This window comes from Vanessa atalanta, chromosome 13 (assembly GCF_905147765.1).
Source record: "Vanessa atalanta chromosome 13, ilVanAtal1.2, whole genome shotgun sequence".
Lineage (NCBI taxonomy): Eukaryota > Metazoa > Arthropoda > Insecta > Lepidoptera > Nymphalidae > Vanessa > Vanessa atalanta.
In genome coordinates, this window is record NC_061883.1 from 5,178,906 (window position 1) to 5,201,112 (window position 22,207).

The window sequence follows — 22,207 nt, forward strand, 5'->3', positions numbered from 1 at the left end:
AGTTGAGAATCCAAATTTTTTATTTTCTTCTCTAAGCAAAATAATATTATGGTCTTGTTTAGCAGTACCCATACCAAACACCAATCCAAATATCCCTAACTACAATGTTTTATTTTTAGTCTGTTGAGTTGTGTCATTTTAGTGTTATTAATTTTTATCACAATCAGTTTTTTGTCTGTGGTTTGGTTGGTTTAGTTTTGTTCGTGTTAGGAAGATTTCTCAAGATTTATCAGAACCAGTAAGATAAATACATAGTGTAGACAATGAATAATTGTCTCTAACTTGTGTAGTTCGTGCAAACCATTTGTTGTAATTCGAAAAATGAAGCCTCTAATAGATTTCGATGAATGTCTCAGAGATTCCCCAAAATTTAGGTAAGAAAGCAATGAAAGTTTCTTATTGATAGAAAGTGAAATTTTGTACGTGTTGTTTATTAATTGAAAAATTACTTCTAACATTATATGACTTCAGGGAACAGCTGGAAACCGAAGAGGCTAGTATCGAGGCTTTAGAACAAAAGCTCGATAAAGTTCTAAAGAATTGTTCTGTTATGATCGAAACAGGCAAAACATACATGAGTCAGAGAAGGTAAGCTTTTTAATTGTGTTGTTATTGTTTTTCTCCTGATGTTAAATATTTATGAAGTCGATTATATATCAACACAAACTTGATTTTAAATTAGAGTTTAAGTTATTTTAAGTATATAAATAAATACTTTAGCATATTATATTACCTTTTAACTTACCTTTGTTCTTGACATAAATTTGATTTCAATTTTATTTTAATACAGCACATTTACAAATGCACTATGGGACCTCACAAGCACCTTCTCAGAGGATGCAACAGTCCAAGCATCCCTCAACCGCATGATACATGCCTTGCAAGAGATGACCAAGTTCCATTCAATATTGTTGGATCAGGCATCGCGAACCATACTCAAGAATCTTACAGCTTTCATCAAAGTGTATGTATTTGTTTTGATTATTATCTTTAATAAATTTAATAATATATTAATCATAAGATAAGTCAAAGAGGTAGTGATAAATGTAATAGATATATATATTCAATGGTTTGAATCATAAAATTTGGCTGGAGATTGACTGTTTATATTTAGATTTCCTATGCTACACAAGGGAGCATATGTTTATGTTAAAGTTCATTGACTAAGTAATAAAGTTGAACAATATCTTGGAATATTCTAGACAGCATAATTAAGATTTATTATTTTGTGATCTCTAAATCGTAACATACATATATTTAAACAAAATTGTTTTATTCATTTTGAATACACACTTTTTATTAATATATTATTACTATTTATTTAGTTATATATATATTTTGCAAAAACAATGCCAAAAAGCTTTCTCTTCCAGTCAATAGTAATAAATTGATAGTATGTGTCAATTGTAGAAAATAATTTATGAAGCTTACTTTTTGAAATAGAGTTAGTCAAACATCAATCTTTTATATGATACTCATTAACCAAGTATATTAACATGTATAATAAATTTCAACAGACTGACTCATTCCTGTCACTGATATTATTTACACACACCCTATTGAATGTTGCTCTTCCTTTTCAGTGATATAAAGGGAGTTAAGGAAAGTAAACATCACTTCGATAAAATCTCAAATGATCTGGATTTAGCTTTAAATAGAAACTCACAGGTAATCAAGTATATTCTCAATAAAATAATGTATGTAGGCTTTTATTTGTGTGTATATACACAAATACATATAAGACATGCATAATATAATACAATACAATACATTGTAAAACTGAATTTGAAGTTTTTTCTTTATTGGATATTTTAGCTATGTTTGTTTTATATGAAAAATTTCACTGTTAACATATACATTACCATAAAAAACAGGTGTCTCGACATAAACCAACTGATGTGGAGGAAGTAGTGAATCTCTTACTAGCAACTCGTTCCTGCTTTCGTCATACGGCCTTAGATCATGTGCAGAAGATTACTATGTTGCAGGCTCGGAAGAGACACGAAATACTGGCCACTGTGAGTTTTATTTTATACACCTATAGTAATAAATATAATAATTGTCATTGAATATTAACCTCAGGTGCATGTAAGCGTACTTGTTACATTAAGTCTTTTTAAGCTTCTTAAACCTAATTTAAGTACAAGTATGTGTGAATGTATATTTCATTTGCTTAATTAAATAATAAAAAAATAATGGGTGTAGAAAATAATATAAATGAATTAAAAGAAAATTCGCTTAGTTTCGCGTGGTGAGGGTTCCTCTCCTTACGATAAATGAAGAGAGAAAAACAAAACACTCAATTTGATATATATATTTAAAAACTTTTAAATCTTTAAACTTTTAGTAGTGTCACCAACTCCTTTATTCTCATGCTGAATCTCACCTCAAACGATTGGATGGACACTGGCGAAAAATTTTATAAGATTTGTTCCACACATAAGCAATTTTCTAATTGGCTCCTCGTAATTTCACCTTCATATTAAAATTCCTTTGTAACACTAAATTCTGTTGTTTTCGTTAGTCGAAGAAAAAAGACTGTATTGATAGACCGACAAACAAAAGAACGTTTCTATATGAATTCTGTTTTTACATCGGATATCCGGAACCAAATCAACCATATGAGATATTTGTGACTAACAAAAAAATATAAGAACTATAAACACATTATTTTTTATTAAAAATTTTTTTCTGGCTGGTATAACATATATATTATATATATTACAAGACTATTAACTTCAAAGTCTATAGTCTTTTAAATCGAGTGAAAAAGCGAAGTGCAGCTTATACGTATAATAATATTATGTACTAAAACCTCCGTAACGCGCTGCAAAATATACTCCACTTATATACATTAACAAATATTTAAAAAATATTAAAACTTTTTATAATTATTACGATTTTTTTTTTTCATGTTACACCAATACCAGCGCTACAACTAATTACTGTCTAAACACAATGTTTATCACATACAATGTACGTGTTAAATAAAAAACGAACTGTTTTTTTTATTGGTTAACAAACGATGTATTGCGAATTAGTTAATAAGTGCTAATGTTTTTAACTTATATAATCGAATAAACTAACACGATTAACATCACTGCTAATATCGTATTAACGTAACTTGAGCCATTTAATATATAAATTTAATTAACTATATCAAAACAACATAAGAAACTTGTCTTGTATATTAAAAAAAAATATACATAAAAGGCAATTTCTTAGTTAAAGTTTGTGGTTTGAATGCGTTAAAAACTCTCATATATTCTTTTCGTACTCAGTGTCTTACTTTATGTGGATTATGATTTAAAAAATGTATTATCCGGTTACAAATTGTTATTTTATTCTCTATAAAAAGATACTCGGCAAATAAAAGATATAATTATAAATATATGATACAGGTGCATGTTACGTAAATCAAAGCTGTATAATTTAGACGGAAACGCGTGACTCAGTGGCACAACAATGAATGTAATTGGCTACGCAACTATCTCACTCGGTAAATAACTACGGTCTTATCGGTGTTTTTTTTTTTGTACACAGAGTTACTTGCTCGATATGGTTGGGTTTTAATTATATTTATTGATGTTCCTGTTCCTTTGATAATATATAGTAATATTAAATCTAAATACAATTCAAAGTAATAAAAAAACGATGCATTTTATTACGTTTTCAACGAAATCGCTATTGCTTTTAATAAAATATAAAACTAGCTTAATAATTGGAGAATCGTTGCAATACAATATTTGTTTTATATTTTCTCCGAAAGAGATTAGTTGCATATGAAGGAAATACGATGTTGACAATATTACACAAAGTGCAGACAAATTGAAAGTGTATACACACTATACGGAATAAAACACAAAATAGAGCACGTGTTAGTAATATTTTAATAACATGACCTGAGGTTTACCTATAAATAGGAAATTTTTGGAATAAAAATTTGTAGGTAAATACCTTTCTAATCTATTTTGCTACGGAGCTGTCTTAGTGAGGGATATTAACTAAATAAGAATAATGAAAATATTTTAAATAGGACAAAATAGGTTTTCCCGACACATAATAATAATTAATTATATAATAAAATGAAGTTAAAAAAAATATGTATAAATAAAACAAAATAAAAACAAACATATAAATATCGTCATGTTTTAAATAAAAAAAAAAATCTACTTATTACTAATTCCACTGCCAAGCTATATTTAGTATTGTTTTATACGATTTAATAAATTAAGGTTATATAATAGTTAATATTTCTAACTGTGCCAGTGTCGATGGGCAGTGACGACTACTTATGTACTAATAATGTATTATTTGAACTAACTACTCTACCTTACAAATTTTGTTAAAAATATAAACATATAATAAAATAATCTTAATTATAAATGCACTTCTTATTAAAACTGAATCAAAACTATTTATTAAGAACTGAGCTGAACAAGCGTGTAATTCAATTACGCAAACGCAACGCACTGAAATAACCCATTTTCGACTTCAAAATTGAAAAAGTTGCACCCAAACATTCATTCCTAACATAAAAAAAAAATAGGGGTTGAATTAAAAAAAAACATTAGCTCATGTCCATTCTTTCAGTCCAAGCACACTTCGTACTAAATAACAACGAAAACAATTCAGTCTTTTAGTCGTGAAAGCGTAACAGACAGACATAGTTACTTTCGCGTTTATAATATTTGTATACTCAATATATTAGTATAGTTATTTGTTTAGATTATAAGGGAACGTATGTATGTTTAGATTAATACATATCCTGCCTCGTTGGTCTAGTGGCTAGATATAAGGCCACAGACTCGAAGTCCTCAGTTCATATCTCTAGTTGGGCCGATGAAAAGTTATAGAATTTTCCTATCGAAAGATTCTCAGTAACAGGCCGAATCTAAAAGTTCGAAATGCGTACACTTCCATGCCTCGGAAAGTTCTTAAAGCTTTTTGTTCCAGAACATGCTGTTTGCGTTCGCTGTTTGCTATTCTATCGGACTATAAACACACCTTTGCACTTGTGCACCCCCACCAATAAATATATATAATAATACTAGTTGTCGCCCTCCGCTTCGCTCGCGTTTTAGGGCGTTGGTTGTCAGGTGCAAAAAAGTAGCCTATGTCCTTCGTTGGAGTTCAAGTTTGCTTCATACCAAATTTCATCAAATTCGGTTCATTGGTTTGGCAGTGAAAGAGCGATAGATAGACAGACAGACAGACAGAGTTACTTTCACATTTATAATATTAGTATAGATGTCCTGCGTTGTTGGGTGGTCTCTCTTTTCTCGTGGTGCAATTGATGGGATCGACATAATTATCAAACAAAATCTTATAATACCAACATCAATTTGCATCCTTTTCTTAGTTCTAAACAATAATTCGAAGAACAAACAACGAACAAAGAACGTACAAGGCTATTGCTAATAATTATTTACTTGTTCTTTGAGAATAATTGCAATTTAACATTTGAAATATTTTGAAATATAATAAGAGCGCATTTATCTTTAAAGCAAACACGATAGTAAAAAATCTATAATCTATTCCAACCACAAGAGCACAAAAGCCAAATAAACACGTTTGACATCGAATTGCCGCGATCATTGGTCAATAGCTTGAATAATCTATATTCTATTTATTTTTTAAGTAAAATTAAAGTGGATCTCAGTAGTTTAGTGGAATAGCGTCGTATTATAAATAAAGATATATTCATCAAGAATTCTTAGTAACACATAAGTTGTTAGCAAATCGCGTGGCATACGTAAACGTAAGGTTTGTGTATCTTTATTCATTTTTCGATGTTAATAGACGATATAATCACACAAGTATACACTATACGGAATATAAGCACTCTAAATAAGGCACATCTTTTAGGAACCGGGAAATATTATGAATACTAATAATTTTGTCATAGACTTACTTAACTTAAACTTTTTAGAAAATATGATTTCCTTTTATACGTGAAAATGAAGTATAAAAATACATTGTACGTTTATCATGCCATGATGTTATGATTTTAACATTTTTTTTAATACCTAACAAACATGTAGTGCTTGTTGTGTACGCAAACGCAAAATGTTTGTGGGCAAATCGCGTTTAGTAAGTTGCATCTCTTTGCAGAAAAAAAAATGTAAAGAGGACAGACCTGCGCGTTATTTAAAATAAAATACTTTACAGTACGATCGATATTACGTTTTATCCATCTCTTGCTTACACTTGTGTACGAGCGTTATAGTCAAGAAACTGTACAGCGCTTTGAATCAAATAAGTATACTAAACAATCTTCCTGGAGCCGCTAGTTATATCCCATCAAAAACATAAATGTAAAAATGAGAGCCAAGTTAAATATTATGATATATACCTTGGTTGTTGACTTCAACGACAAAAGAAGTGAGATCTAAATTTTTGCCAAGTTAAATAGCCCTTCTGAAATTTATTTATAACTACATAAAATAGCATTTCTTCTTATAACTTGGGATAATATATTGTTGCCTAAGGTCTGACTTGGCTAGTTCTCATATAAGAATTATATTATAGCCTTCGTAAGTTCTAAGCCTTTACAAATGAATTATAAACACAAATTAAGCACGCAAATATTCAATGGTACTTGTCTAGATATGAACTCGCAATATCTGGTTAAGATTCATGTTTTCTAGTGAATGGACCATCGCAGCTCTTAATGTACGTATATACTAACTAAGCAATACTGAGCTGACCTCCATTCTTCTTAGATGTTCTGAGTTATAATTTGTTATTTTAAACACAAACTACAAGTTGTGTTTATAAACATATAAGAACTAGCCAAGTCAGACCTTAGGCAACAATATATTATCCCAAGTTATAAGAAGAAATGCTATTTTATGTAGTTATAAATAAATTTCAGAAGGGCTATTTAACTTGGCAAAAATTTAGATCTCACTTCTTTTGTCGTTGAAGTCAACAACCAAGGTATATATCATAATATTTAACTTGGCTCTCATTTTTACATTTATGTTTTTGATGGGATATCACTACTTTTTGTATATAAATTATTAATAGGTACTTATTAATAACAAAATTAATACCAAATGGTTTTTGTTAAGCTATTCTATTTTCCTACGTTTACGGGGTATAATTGTCTTTTTTTTGATACGTTCTTATTTTTCTTGTAGGTACCTCTGAAATGTTCGAGTGAATTGTCCATTCAGTGTCCGGATTTTTTTTACGCGTTTTCTGTTTATACTTAATTTGGCCAAGTAGGGGTAGTATAACGTGCGCAGACGGTTGTACTCTACAATAGAGCTCTCTTGTGTCTTGATTTGAATTGGACCTAAATTGATAAGATGTACTCCATCTAAGGTTTTAACTCTAGAGAGGCCAACATAAGCCTGCTCTTTACTTAATATAGAGGAGCCTATGTCGAAAAGAGCACCGTCAAGGCAAAGGCCTTGTAATTTGTGTATAATAGTAGAATATGCTAAGCAAATAGAGAATTATTTCCTTTGAACATATATGTACATTACTTAATATCTGTAACTTGGTTTTGACTTCTAGTTCGCAAATTAAATTATGTTTAAATTGAATTGTTATTTTACGTGCGCTATTGCTGTTATCGACGTCCCCAATGTACCTTCTCTATTTTTCCATTGGACCCATTCATCAGTCCTTTGCTGACATCAGCATGCTTGCTCGATACTGTTCTTCCAAGCAATAAGGATGCCCGTTTGTAGCGCTAGAGTACAAACTTAAATCATTCCAGTTACGATATACATACTCTACTACAATCTCACGAAACCTATTTTATTGTTGTATACTAGTATACTCAAACAAAAAATATGCAGTCGAATAGACTAGGCAGTTTCCATCGGAAGGTATTGAAATAATTCTTATGAGCGCGGTTGCCACTCGCTCAGACACGTCCGCGGTAAGGTTTAATCGCAACGCTCCTAACCCGCTGCTCCGGCGTCGCGTCGCGCGCCGTGTATCGAAATGCCTATTATTATTATTTTTTTAAGTATAATTATTTGGCACCATTGATGTGCGCTAAATGCTAGTTAATAACGTAATAAAAACGAAAATCGGCTATACTCATAAGTACTAAAACCGAAACATTTGGATTTAAAAAACTTAAGGGTGGTATTCAACTTGTTATATATACACGTGAAGACCTTAAAATCCACATGAAGACCGGCTGTCATAAGTTTTGATTGCTGGTTCTTACATATTTTTTTTATTATTACAGTTATTACAGGAACTAAGTATATAAGTGTTCCTATAGACCCAATAAAATGAAAAATTATAATAAAATGATAAAAAATTACCAGTTTCAGATTTTTTCCTTTAGATTGGCCTAATTATCTATCTGCATGCCAAATTTGAACTTTCTAGGTCACCTGGAAGTAGAATATAGTTTTGATCTATAGGTCAGTCAGTGATAAAAATGACGATTTTTAGACGTTAATATCTAAATAACCATTTGAGATGCGTTTATGAAATTTGGAAAACATATGTATCTCGTGAGTCTCAATATATGAGCCAAATTTGACACATCTATGTCAAATAGTTTTTGAGTTATGAGGAGGTCAAAAGTGGCTCCAAATGGTTCGTGTAATATTACACACGGTGCTACTAGCCAGTTCTGTTACTAGAACTTGGCTGACACGCTACCGCGTGTCTAGATTCATCTTGAGGTAGGAGGATGTTTTTCATTCCGTGTCTACGTGAAACTCATTAAATATTTTATCTTAGTATAGCTAGCTAGGTCATTGGACCTAAAACAGCCGGCCGGCCCCACGCAAGACCAACGAGGCAACTTTTGACTTATATTAAATATTGAAAAATCCATATATTTTTATTTTTTTATGAACATATAATTTAAGCATTTCTGATCTTCGGTAAGAAGTAATTAGTTTATAACGAACGTTCAGTAATTTATAACGTTTTATGAAAATGAAAATTAAGAAAATGGTTGCCACCTTTTTGTCACAATTACACAAACAATAGAAAAACTTGGAAGCTTTATATAAAAAAAACAGCTACTTTATCTGGTTATTTATGACACGGATAACTAACAACAAAAAACGCTAACACGTTTGTATTGTGTGTGTAAATAGTAATTACATTTACTAAATATTTTGTTTATAATTATGCTTAAAAATTTATTACAACGGCCCAATATTCTTTGTTTAACGTATTAAAATAACTTATCAGAATACGATACTCTTTTTTTTTATAATAGCCACCTTGAAGTAAGTGGTCACCATAAACCATAAATATTAATACTGCAAGTGAAATTAGATAATATTTATACCAATTAAAATAAGTCAATAAGTTCCCAACATCAATGTTTTGTCCTCTTTGCTATTAAATGCGTACATACATCATCCACACCACCTAGATGTCCGAAAATCCACAACAGCGCGATTTTTAAGACCAGAAGAACCAGCTTTCGCCAGCGGTTTTTCCGAACCAATACGACTTGGGAACCATCAAGAAAAAAGCGTACTCATTCCTTAAAGGCCGGCAACGCACCTGCAAGCCTCCCGCTGTTGCAGATGTCCATGGGCGGTGGTAATCACTTTCCATCTGAATATCCTGCTCGTTTGCCACCTATAATAAAAAAAAGTACGTCAAAGAGAAAAACAAATAATACGATTGAATAAATTATTAGTAGGTGGTACATACCTAAAGAATCTTGCCCAAAGTCGTACCATCAATGAGCACCATCACCAATAAAGTAACAGTCAGATTTTATAACTTATTCTGTATTATTATTAATTATAACGGATATCTTGTTGTGGTGGATGCAAATGTGTTGAATATTCGTGCCGAGCACAAGATGAATTATAATTACATGCATATGAAATATTGGTGGATACTTGTGTTTGAATTTGGAATTATCTGCTAAGTTTCATGTTGTTAAGTCTTCTAACAGATTATGTCAGTTCTTACCTATTAGATTTTATTTTATCAGTAATCCACTTACAGCGTTACTTCATTTTGTTTGGATTGTGATATTGTTTTTGATTACTTTTGTTTTTTTTTTAACTGTTTGTTCAAGTGTACTTGAAATTAAAATATTGTATATGAAAAGTTATTTATTCGATTAAAGATACCGTATCGAGTAATCGTCAATTAGTCACTGATAGTCTTCCTACGAATCACTGCTTAATAGATTTCGTCGATCGCAACTTGCAAGGTTGTGCCCAAGTGACTAATGTACCGCGCAATCAGATTACGGCATCTTGTGGCGACAGTTTGTTTAAATGTTTATTTCACGTAAATGAAATTGTCTTAATAAATAAATAACTATATACTAGTTATTGCAGTGAATATTTGTAATTATGAGTGTTTAATTTGTTGCGTTTTAATAAAGAATGTAGCATTGTGATGTGTGATCCGAAATAATAGTAAGTGCGTCATCGATTTAATAATATTTATACGTAATTTTTGTACGTAATATTGAACGGTTATTAAATAAACTCTAAAGACTTGTGTCGTTTGGACATCATTATCACGTCAATTTATCTTTACAGTATTATTAATAAATAAGAAATCAAATATATGTTAATAAACATACGGTTCTTAACTTACATAAGTATACGGTTTTCTAACATAATGTAAAAGAAATATAAAATTTTCAGAATATATATTTTTAGTTTCGAAAATTTATTTATGACAAAAAAGGTATTTCTTTTTACTTATTTACCCAAAATGTTGCTTCCAACAACAAGAAGACTATATACCTAAAAATGCGTCTTACGTGTTTGACGTCGATAAATAGTGATTTCATTAAGTACATAATATATCGATGAATGTAGTTGATAATCTGTGTGTTTCAGTTCCTGTCGTATTTGCAAGCGTGCTGCACCTACCATCACCAGGGTGCCGATCTGTCAGAAGACCTGGAACCATTTCTTAAGTTGACAGCTGACGAGGTAAGACCCTTCCATATTTCAATTTTATAATTATATTTAACTAATTTATTATTGTTCAAATTTGCCAGCGTCTATTCCGATATGGCTTTTGATGATAATTATTTGAAGGGTTTCTAATCTATAATATCGAATACTGCCCAGTGTTCATTAAAATTATTATTAAGTAAAGGAGAAGTATATTGAAAAGTTATATTCGCTTAACCCTGAATTCAATTCAAAATTAATAACACCACGAATGATTAAAGTATTCTATAGAAAACCAATGATATCTTTATCTAATCTGATAAAAATAGCCAAATGACCTAACCAATACCGTAAATAAAACATTAATTTTAAAATTCTAATGCGATATATATAAATTTGTAAATATCTAATGCGATATTTATTTTTATTTTTTATATAATAATTTTTTAGTCATTTTTTACTTGGCAACACTAAAGCCCCTTAAAATATTATAAAGCAAAAATAAGAAAATTGTTTTATAAACAGTGAAAAAAAGAATAAAAACTATTTTGTCTTTGCCTATTTATTTATGTGATTGAAAAATTAGAAAATTCGGTTATATTATTAAAACTCTATGGTGAAAGTTAAAGCAATAAATAATATGTTACTTAATATCATAATAAAGGTTTTGAATATGTTTATGGATCATAAAAAGTCACGCAATAATGTCCTGATGGACGTATATAGCGTGTCAGTGCGTGACGAGCAAGGGAAGTAGGGTTTTACAATGGCGTCATACAAGTATTAGATAATTGTTCAATTTGTGCTAACATGAGCTACATATTTTTAATTATACAACCTCATGAATAACTTTATGAATGATGTACAGTCATTTTATATTATTCATTTTCATTTATTTTAAATGTAATTCTTTAGTTTAATTTCAAGCTTAAAATAAAATTTAGTTTTTTTATTTTAATACATAATTATATTTAAAAATCGAAGATATTTTATTACAAATGAAAAGCTCGTGGTCAATAATCTCAAAAACGATTTGATTCATAAATAACTTATATGATCCTTATTTTTATATTATAACTGTTACAATTCATTTTGTGAGTTTAAAACAACACAATTATGAAATATGAATAAAGAATTCCGTGAAGGCTGACAACATAAGTAACAGGCAACTAAAATGTTTTCGTAAAAGTATTATATTGAGTGCAAACACGAAAACTCACTGATCTATAGAGTTGCATGATAAGTAGCATTATTACAGCCAATACTAGACAAATATTAGTGTAATTAAAATTAAACACATATTTGCTTATTATTAATTACAAATCCTAATCATAATATCATGGAACGATCAAGAAAGTATTAATAACAAGCAATTTAACGCCAGACACTGACTAATTGGTGCATTGCAGGTTGCAACAATGCGTAACGATACAAAAATACTTGACAAGGAGATGGAAAATCGACACACGATTGTTAATAGCAAAGACACCGTTTTACCGAGTTGTAAATCAGTTCCCACTGAACGAGATAGTAAGGATGGACTTTTGAGTACGCCGTCGTTGAAAAACTTGCCCAGAATGCAGGGTTATCTGTTCAAAAGGACATCGAATGCTTTCAAGACATGGAATCGACGATGGTTCTATTTGTACGATAATCGCCTCGTGTATAGGTGAGTGTTTACAGTCGTTCGTCACGCTAGAGCTTGAAGGCTGGTTAAGTGGGACGTGAACGATGGTCAGGGTCTTCAAAATTATCATAATATGCGCAGTATTTGTTTGATTGTAATTGTTTTTAAAATTACAGGTAATTGTAATATATGGGTCATTATGAAATAATTTGAATTTATGAGATCTAGGTATAAAAGATTTTCAGTTTCATATTCAGAATTTTTTTAACTTTGTCACCTTGTAGTAATATTTTTTTTGAAAACATGATGAATTATAGAAAAATACACGAGTATAAAGTCTTAATAATTTAAAAATAGTTAAGCTTTGACTATTTGATCGAATCAAATCAAATCAAAATATACTTTATTCAAGTAGGCTTTAACAAGCACTTTTGAATCGTCATTTAACAAACTATTTAATGTAAAGCTACCACCGGTTCGGAATGTAGATTCTACCGAGAAGAACCGGCAAGAAATTCAGTAGTTACTCTTTTTCAACGTCTAAAAATACAGTCATGTCAGTTAAATACAATTATGTGTATGTTATGTCTCCTGCTTGGAAGTCCACAAGCATTAACTCCATGCTTTTTATCATCAATATAATCTTGTAATATCCATTGTAATCCATTATCGACTGTAATGTAAAAATTGTTATACTTGTTTTTCAGGAAACGAACAGGCGAACTTAACGTGACGGTGATGGAGGAGGACCTGAGACTGTGCACGGTGAAGCCGGTGCTCGACGGCGAGAGGCGATTCTGTTTCGAAGTCCTGTCGCCTTCCAAGTAACGAGATGATTAATTTTATAATTTACTATAAATGTCGAGTATATTGGGTGTAGCTTTAATAAAGATTTTCTAAAATAAATACATTATGTTTTTAAAAGATATAAAGCATTATCTTGTTTTTGTAAATACTTTGAAAGTATTATTTATATTTTTAAAGTTTGTGTTCGGAGTCGATAGAATAATATCCGAAACGATCATGGTAGTCTCTTGAGTAATACGCCCATTGCAGAAGCCACATGCTCCAAGCGGACTCTGAAGAGATGCTCACGTCGTGGATCTCGGCGCTGCAGAACGGCATCCGCTCCGCCATCCAGCAGGGCCAGAGCCGCGACAACCCCGACTCGCAGATGGTGCTGGTGCCAGACACGCGCACCACCGCGCCCGCCATGAAGAAGATCAGGTGCGGAACACGACCCACCGACTTACACCTCCACCACCACCTCAAACAACAATCACACTACCGATCAAAACACTATAAACTATCTTAATACGAAATTTTATTTAAGTATAGTCGGTTAGTTCATATCGTGTAATAAGCATCGTCTAACTAAAAATACATTTTTCAATAGTTTTGAAAGTGTGTACGTGCCCTATTATAAGATTCAATAAGAAATCATCCATACGGGATGGTATGTTGAATTTCTTAAATATGCTTTGCAGTGACCCTTTATTTTTATTATATACAACTGTATTGTTGTATATTTATTTATTCTATGTAATTCTCGTCTTTTTTCAGGATATGGGAACAATTACTTAGTATACCTGGTAATAATTACTGTTGCGACTGCGGCAGTCCGAACCCGCGCTGGGCCAGTATTAATCTCGGAATAACTTTATGTATAGGTTTGTACTATTTACTTTATATACTATTTTTTATTATTAATATTATGTATATAATATTTCTCTTTGCTACTCCAAGAGTTGATACAACATCCAAGGAAGACCAATTGCTTGACTTATGAAGTAATAATTACATGGATAGAACTTTAATCCTGGCAAGCACCACAGAATTGTCATATGTTTAAATATATTTGTATATGTATTTGCTACTAATGTTTATTAGCTTATAATACATTGCTCTCAGCTGTAAAGAAATACAACGTGATGGAACCAATACACATTGAATATTAATAGATTTAAATTTAGTATTTTAATGCGGAGCCGAGATGGCCCAGTGGCTAGAACGCGTGCATCTTAACCGATGATTTCTAGATGAATTGTAAATTGATGGCAGAATGGTTTTGCATTGAACTCTACCATGTAATGTTTTTGTTCTAGAATGTTCAGGTATCCACCGTTCACTCGGCGTGCATGTTAGTAAAGTAAGATCTCTCACTCTAGACGACTGGGAACCAGATATTATTAAGGTAATTTTACGTTTTATTTACGAGATATATATACTTGTATTTTTAAGATTTTAAATAAATAAGAAACATTTATTGGATTTATATTTTTGAGCAAAATGTTAATATAAGGAAATTCAAAATGGAATTAGACTATTTTACCGAAGCTATAAGAGTATTTAAAAGAGATCGCTACTTAGCGACAACACTGCCCAATGGTGCATCTTATCTTAGTGGTGTACCATAAAGAATATTATTTTGTATTTGTATTAAAAAAAATCATAAAATTAACTTTACAGGTTATGGCAGAGCTAGGCAACAAAATAGTCAATTTAATATATGAAGCTAATACAGAAGGGACCACCATCACTAGAGCCACCCCAGATTGCGAAACGTGAGTTTGTGAATTAATTTATAAACTATTTGAACTTAATAAGAGATGTATGTTTAAATTAATCTTTAAACACATTTTAATATTTTGTGTAAGCAACACTATTTCTGCGTGGGATATTCTAATCGAAGGCAGAGAAAAGGTAAATAACAACTGGCTCATTGGCCACCGGTAGGTGGTCAGTACTACCCACGGCCAGAGAGCGCTGTAAGAAATTTTAACCATTCCAAACATTCCATCGCCAATGTCGCCAACTTTAGGAACTGAAATATTATGTCCCTTGTGCGTATAGTTACATTGTATCACTCATCTTTCAAACCGGAACTCAACAATACTATATTACTGCTTGGCAGTAACATATATATTTATCTCCTTCAACTATAATGGACTTGTGCTCCACACAGACACCTTCGTGATGTGAGTGTTTGCAACATTCATGTAAACGGTTTTGTTCACAGTTCCGTCCGGGAAGCATGGATTCGAGCAAAATACGTGAAGCTCGAATTCGTAAAAAATATAGTGAACACAACAATGTCAGACTCCATACAAGAATCACCTTTGAGAAATGGCAGACGGTGGTCCGTTCGGAGAGCGAGGAGGAGGTGCGTTATAGTGTAATCTATATGAGAAAAAATAAAAAAATAATTCTTCTGACTGTTTTTTTTTGTCTGAGTTTAACGATGAGAAATAATTTGGATGTGTGCAATTTAATTAAAATTATTCCACTTCCAGAGTACGCGCTCCGCCTGTCGTGCCGGAGACTATCCAAGACGAGAAAAGTGACGTCAACAGCAATACCAGCGGTAAATACGTCAACTGTTATCATTATGTACCGTTTTATAATAATCGGCCTATTCTAACCGACCAAATTAAAAAGATAACGCCGATTGAGTGATGATAATTCTAATTCCAGCGTCGGAGAGTTCGAGTAAGTCGGATGGCAGCCCCGTTCTGCTCATCGGCACGGAGCTGGCGGCTGAGCGAGCGCTGGACCTGGCGCTGCCCTCCGACCACGACTCCACGGAGGGCGAGGACGACGACATCGGTATCTATCGCACCCCACCGGCCCTGACGAGAATTCCATCGATGTCACCGTATCTCTTTCCCGACTCAGTTGCACATTCTAGGAACTAAAGAATTATATTTTTTATTCGAAGAGAGGAATTTGGTGGGGAACGTTCACTTCTACCCATAGACACGGGTACCGTAAGGAATACATACAGCTCCTCGCGTCGGCGATGCACCACCATCCATGGGATCTAAGATGTTACGTCTCTCGTGTCCGTAAAACACCACCACACGTGCGGGTCAGACGGGAATATAAGCTAACGAGTCCGTGTGCGGCAGGCGCGGAGGACATGTCGGCGCTGTCGGCGGACGCCGTGCTGACGCGCGCGGCGCGGGCGCACAACGTGTGCGTGATGCGCGCGGCGCTGGCGGCGGGCGCCGACGTGGCGCACGTGCACGCGCGCCTGCGCACGCCGCTGCACGCCGCCGTGCTCAGTGTGAGTGACCTCGGATTTCATACCTCTTTGATCTCATATAAACTTTCCATTGCACTTAATATTTGATACCTCGCACCTGTCTTCTATACCTTTGCATATTAAATGAGTGAGTAAATTTAAATAATTACGACAGGGTTCTGTGATGGCGTGCTCGTTTCTACTACTCAATGGAAGCAAACTTAACGCACAGGACGAAGATGGCATGACTCCCTTACATCTCGCAACCGAAGCCGGTCATACCGGACAGGTATGTTTTTTACCTTACTATAACGTTACAATGCATTTTTATTGAAATAAATCCGCACTAGCTGTTATGTAATTTCCGTTTCAATGTTTTTAAATGAATAAATAAACGCGTGTGGCCCGACTGACGGTAGTGCGGTGTGCGCAGGTGTGCCTGCTGCTGCGGTACCGCGCCGACCAGTCGCTGGCGGACGCCGAGGGCCGCACGCCGCTCGACATCGCCGTGGCGCACGCCAACGCCGACATCGTCACGCTGTACGTCCCGCTCTTATTTAAGTAGCCAATTCCAATGGCAGGGGCGTATGGATAGATAAGCAGCTTTGAGATCTAATGTCATCTATGGATGTTATTATAGATTCGTGAAAAATATACGTATTGAATATACGGAATGTTTTTATCAGAAGTTGAAGTAAAATTAACGTCAATTTTTAAAATTATTTAAGTAGAATAGTGTTGTATTGTTCATAAAGATATATTAATCAAAAAGTTTATAGTAGAGAAACGCAAGGAATATGAGATATAATATTTGTTTATCTTTACATCTTCTGCCATTGGAACATAGTTTATAAAATATTTAATAGAACAAAAAAAGCGTATTCGTTTCAAGTTTAGTTGATTAAACTTGGGCTAATTGACTATTGTCTTTATTAGTCCCATTTTGAATATAAGAAAATTAAATTATACCTTGAGCCGAGATGGCCCAGTGGTTAGAACGCGTGCATCTTAACCGATGATTTCGGGTTCAAACCCAGGCAGGCACCACTGAATTTTCATGTGCTTAATTTGTGTTTATAATTCATCTCGTGCTCGGCGGTGAAGGAAAACATCGTGAGGAAACCTGCACGTGTCTCATTTCAACGAAATTCTGCCACATGTGTATTCCACCAACCCGCATTGGAGCAGCGTGGTGGTATATGCTCCAAACCTTCTCCTCCAAGGGAGAGGAGGCCTTTATCCCAGAAGTGGGAAAATTAACAGGCTGCTAAAGCTAATGCTAAAAATTATATCTTGGAAAAAATATTGCTATTAAATTATTTTTATAACAAAAAACAAAAACAGATTGAGATTAACAAAGCTGAATGAAGAGATGCGGGAAAGTGAGATGTCGTCCAACGACGACACGTACAACGAAGTGTTCCGCGACTACACGCAGCTCGCGCACTCGCACCCCGAGCGACTCGTGCGCGCCAAGCACAACAACAACGACGGTATGTCGATGGTACTTCACAATCAATCTTTGCTCGCATCACAATACTAACAATATAATTACGAAGTCCCCTTGACCGTTTTCTGCTAATGCGGCTCAAGAAACACTAGACATTCGCGCCGGACGTATTGTAGTGGCAAAGTGTGTGCGCCAATTCAAGTGCTATCTCTGTTCCTCATTCTAATAATCCGATGGGAAGGCAAATCTAACCCGACCGGATAGAGCGAGCGCACGACCTAAAGCTTTGCGTGCTCAATGTAATCATTTGTCAATCCTGGTGACATTTGGCAAATTCTCAGCTCGTCTATCTACCGATGCGTCATTTTTTTTTATTGTCCGACATAAATACTTTTTGTTGTAGTTTGAAGGATTATACTGTGATCACACTAGTGACAACTGACATACATGATTGCCTGATTTGCGTTGAAGTGACAAAATAAGGAACGGTCTGCAGAGGCAAGTTATTATATAAAAATGAATAAAAATTATTGACATAATTTTGTTATTACTTCAGGTGAACAGGTGAATAGTGAATGACGAATAGAGAAGAAGTTGCGACGACTGCATCTGTGGTGGCGAGCCGATTGAACCGTCTGATACATACGAACGATAATGACCGATTATAATCCGAATGGCTTATCGTTTACCATTGTTTTATAATTTAAAAGTAAAAATAAGCCAATTCGCTACACTATACATAAAATACAGGTGGTATTATGTTTGCAGTATATCGATTGTTGTTATAAATTGTAAGTTATAACGATGTCAGATAATAATCGATTTTATTTTAATGAGATGTGACACAATATGTGTGAATGAAAACGTCAATAACGAATTACTTTAGTATTTTATGATAGATATTATATATATAAAAAAACTGTATTCGTTAAAAAAAAATTCTCATTAATATACTTGAAGTATATATTAAAATTTATTATTTTTGGTATTAAATTATGGAAGTGATCTCTTAAAGAAATAATTGAGGCTTAAAAAAATATCACGGAGAAATTATAGCTGCCAAATTCCTAATGTAAAGACTTATTCACCATATCTTCCGGAAAAATATATATAAATAACCTTAATATAAATATATATTTATTGCCATATAAGTGGTTATGTGATGTGCTTTTATATATTAAACCAAAGATTTGTTTATGTATGGGTACAGGCTTAGCGGTGTAAGATTGCTTCGGGGTCAGGGAACAGTTACTCAACTATTAAATAGAACGCTTGCCAATACAGAAAAGATTTATAAATAGCGGAGAGTACTGATATAACTATGTATAAATAAAATTAAAGTCATTTAAAGGTTATGTCGAATTAATAAATTCTTCACCTATATTAACAATGTAATAAATTTCTTTATTCTCTTGAAATCTTATCATACACCGATGGGAACATTGTGCGAGTGAGTGAGCGAGACGGCACGACAAAAGGCCGATATTTATAAATCTTTTCTTTATTATAATAAATGAAAAAATGTGTGAAAATCAGATTGAGATGTTATTAAAAGTACAATAAATCGCGTTAAGTATTCTCGTGATAACGTCTAAAAAAGTATTCTCGTCAAATAAAACTTTGCTGTTGTGAACGGATCCATTTTATCTTATTTGAAATCACGTGACAGTTTATCATGATTTTATTAATTTTATTTCATTATTTTTTAATAAGAGTACTTATTGTAGTTATCTAAGATTTTTTACTCTTCTATAATTTCAATGGTACTAATGCATTCCAAGATTCGCAATTATTTTTTATTTACAAAAACGATTAAAACCTCCTTTATTTCGGTGACTTTTTTAAATATCTAAAAATCATGATCCCATTTCGCAAATTTAATTCAATTGTATTTACTATATATGTATACATTCCTGTTTACGTCCGTAAGTCAATCCTTATTCCATTCCAATGTATTTAACAACGAAAAGGAAGAAAAATGTTGAATCTCATTTTTAGTAGCAAGTTTTTTTTTTTAATAACTTTATTGTAAATAAAATTATTCGTCACAATACTACGCTTGCCAATTGTAAAACAAAATATGCCAATTTGTATTTTTAAATATCTATTTTTTAATTATAAATTGGAACCGGTATGTACGCTTAGTTTTGGGTCAGTTATATAATAATTCCTGTATATATAGTTTACCTATACATATAGTTTATTCAAATTTTTTTACCATTCACCAGCATTCTTTTTTTAAATAGATTATAGTAACTGACTAAAACTCACCATTAACCGGTACTCGACGAAACTGTATAATAAATGGAATCAGAAATGAAGATTCCTTTCGATGAATTTACTATTTAGATGTTAACCATAACATTATGTGATGTTAGATATTTTGTTATTATGAATTATTGTAATATGTTCGTATTTAATGTCATAAGATTTTTTGATTATATCAACAATTACTTTATGAAACAGTTATTGATTGAATATCAGAAATGATTTTGATGTGATTTGATTTTAAAGCAATTTATAATTGCAAATCCTGTTAAACGGTACGGTTTTAATTCGATCTAATACATGTGATTGGCCTAGCCGCGAAATGACTCGTAGTTATATAAAATATATATACAAAGTGTCCCATAAGAGAAGGCAGCTTTTACAGTGCATAACGAATTGATTGATGAAATTAAATAATATACATAATATCTGTATATGCTATTTGCGGTTATGAATGTTATTTAATATGACTATTTTTTTTTTATTACAATACCAAACTGTTATATCGAGCTCAAATCCTAGCCGTACATGAAAAACAAAGATAATGAGCGTTCAACGATGTGTCTACTGGATGAAAATTGTCTGATATCATGACCTTGTGATACTGTGCTGTCAATTGAATACAACAGACAAGCGGGCATAGCTAAAGTTGCTACTTTTGTGGGATACGGATGTCGTAGGATTTGTTTGGAAATAAACGTTAGACGTTGTAAACTTATCAAAATATAATCAACAATTTTAAATTCTAGTTTGATAAATTGAAATATATCAATGAATAGATAAAAATATTTTTTATTTAAATAGGCTTTTACAAGCAATTTTAAATAGTAATTTGCAAGATTAATTAAATCTGTTTATGACTGGATTATCTAGTACGAATAAAGTAATACTTAATTATTTGTATTTGACTTTGGTTTCAAATATATTTTTCATTTAATAACGTATTATAATATTATATATGCGTTGTTAAATATTTGCTTTTGTCGTACAAATTGATCGGAAGGTCGATATTATATAACTAAACGATCTACATTAACGTTGAAAACTGAGTTTGATAACCGGTCATTAATATAACCTTCCATCTGATCTGAATATAATATAAAGATATACAACATGGTACCATTTACAAAATATACTCAAATGAAATATATGAAACAAATTTAATTATTATATCTACATTGATATTCATTATATATACATTCAGAGCCTATGAAATGAATTGAGAATTGAAAGTGCCATTTTTGGGTTTTAAACGGTACTGGAATATTATAGACTGCTGACATTCGAAAGTTGTATCTCAATGTTGCTCCTATTGTCGTGCCCAGTGAAGACTCCTTTTTCTCTCTTCTGAGCTTTGATGTACACCGTGCTTTAGTTTGCATTGGTACCGATTTTGATGCACGCTATTTCTACACTAATGGTACATTTCCTCTGACTTGATTATTAATCTCATACGACAAAGGAATTTTATTAGGAAGTGTGTACGTCGCCATCAATATTGCGATTTGTTGTTTAAATATATTATGTTTCCACCGGAGTGGAGATAATTATGGGTCTCTACTGAATCTAAGCGGAGAGCTGTGGGAATACATAACCTATTGGTTTTGATTTAACATTTCTTCGTCCACTTCAATGACTTATTTTTTGAATACCAGTACATTTGAGATACCTTTCGAAATTTAAGAGTTAAATTTAAGTAGAATATTAGGGTGTGTAAACTTTATATTTGTTGTGTATAATAATCATGTCTATCGCTAAATATTGAATACTCCGTTACGCTGTTGATGTATTACTTAGTTGTATTTTAATAAACTATTTAAACTTGACTCTGCTTTTTTATTTTTTAGACTGAATCCTAAATCTCTGGGAAAGTATACCCCACTCGTTAATATTATACAATAAAAACAGTAACACTAACAACGCATGAAACATTAATAAAACTTGAGTGTGGCTTTTTTTGGGCG

General features: G+C 32.5%; 1 protein-coding gene across 1 annotated transcript; it reads left to right on the forward strand.

Annotated features, from left to right (window-relative positions):
• Positions 1-191: 191 nt before the first annotated feature.
• Positions 192-22,069, forward strand: LOC125068080 (arf-GAP with coiled-coil, ANK repeat and PH domain-containing protein 2). The gene is made up of 20 exons (XM_047677073.1): positions 192-374; positions 472-588; positions 791-964; positions 1,584-1,668; positions 1,875-2,018; positions 10,815-10,910; positions 12,284-12,543; positions 13,209-13,325; positions 13,558-13,728; positions 14,065-14,171; positions 14,607-14,695; positions 14,971-15,065; positions 15,521-15,664; positions 15,795-15,865; positions 15,976-16,107; positions 16,410-16,567; positions 16,701-16,814; positions 16,959-17,065; positions 17,870-18,018; positions 18,532-22,069. The coding sequence occupies exons 1-20, from the start codon at positions 322-324 to the stop codon at positions 18,552-18,554; spliced, it is 2,406 nt and encodes an 801-aa protein (XP_047533029.1). The 5' UTR covers positions 192-321; the 3' UTR covers positions 18,555-22,069.
• The last annotated feature ends 138 nt before the right edge of the window (positions 22,070-22,207 follow it).

What these genes read in the sequence shown, in the direction of transcription:
- LOC125068080 (XM_047677073.1), top strand. Translation starts at nt 322, where the DNA reads ATGAAGCCTCTAATAGATTTCGATGAATGTCTCAGAGATTCCCCAAAA. An exon ending in ACATACATGAGTCAGAGAAG is followed by an intron (nt 589 to 790) that starts GTAAGCTTTTTA and finishes ATTTTAATACAG; the next exon opens with CACATTTACAAATGCACTAT. An exon ending in GCCACCCCAGATTGCGAAAC is followed by an intron (nt 15,066 to 15,520) that starts GTGAGTTTGTGA and finishes TTTTGTTCACAG; the next exon opens with TTCCGTCCGGGAAGCATGGA.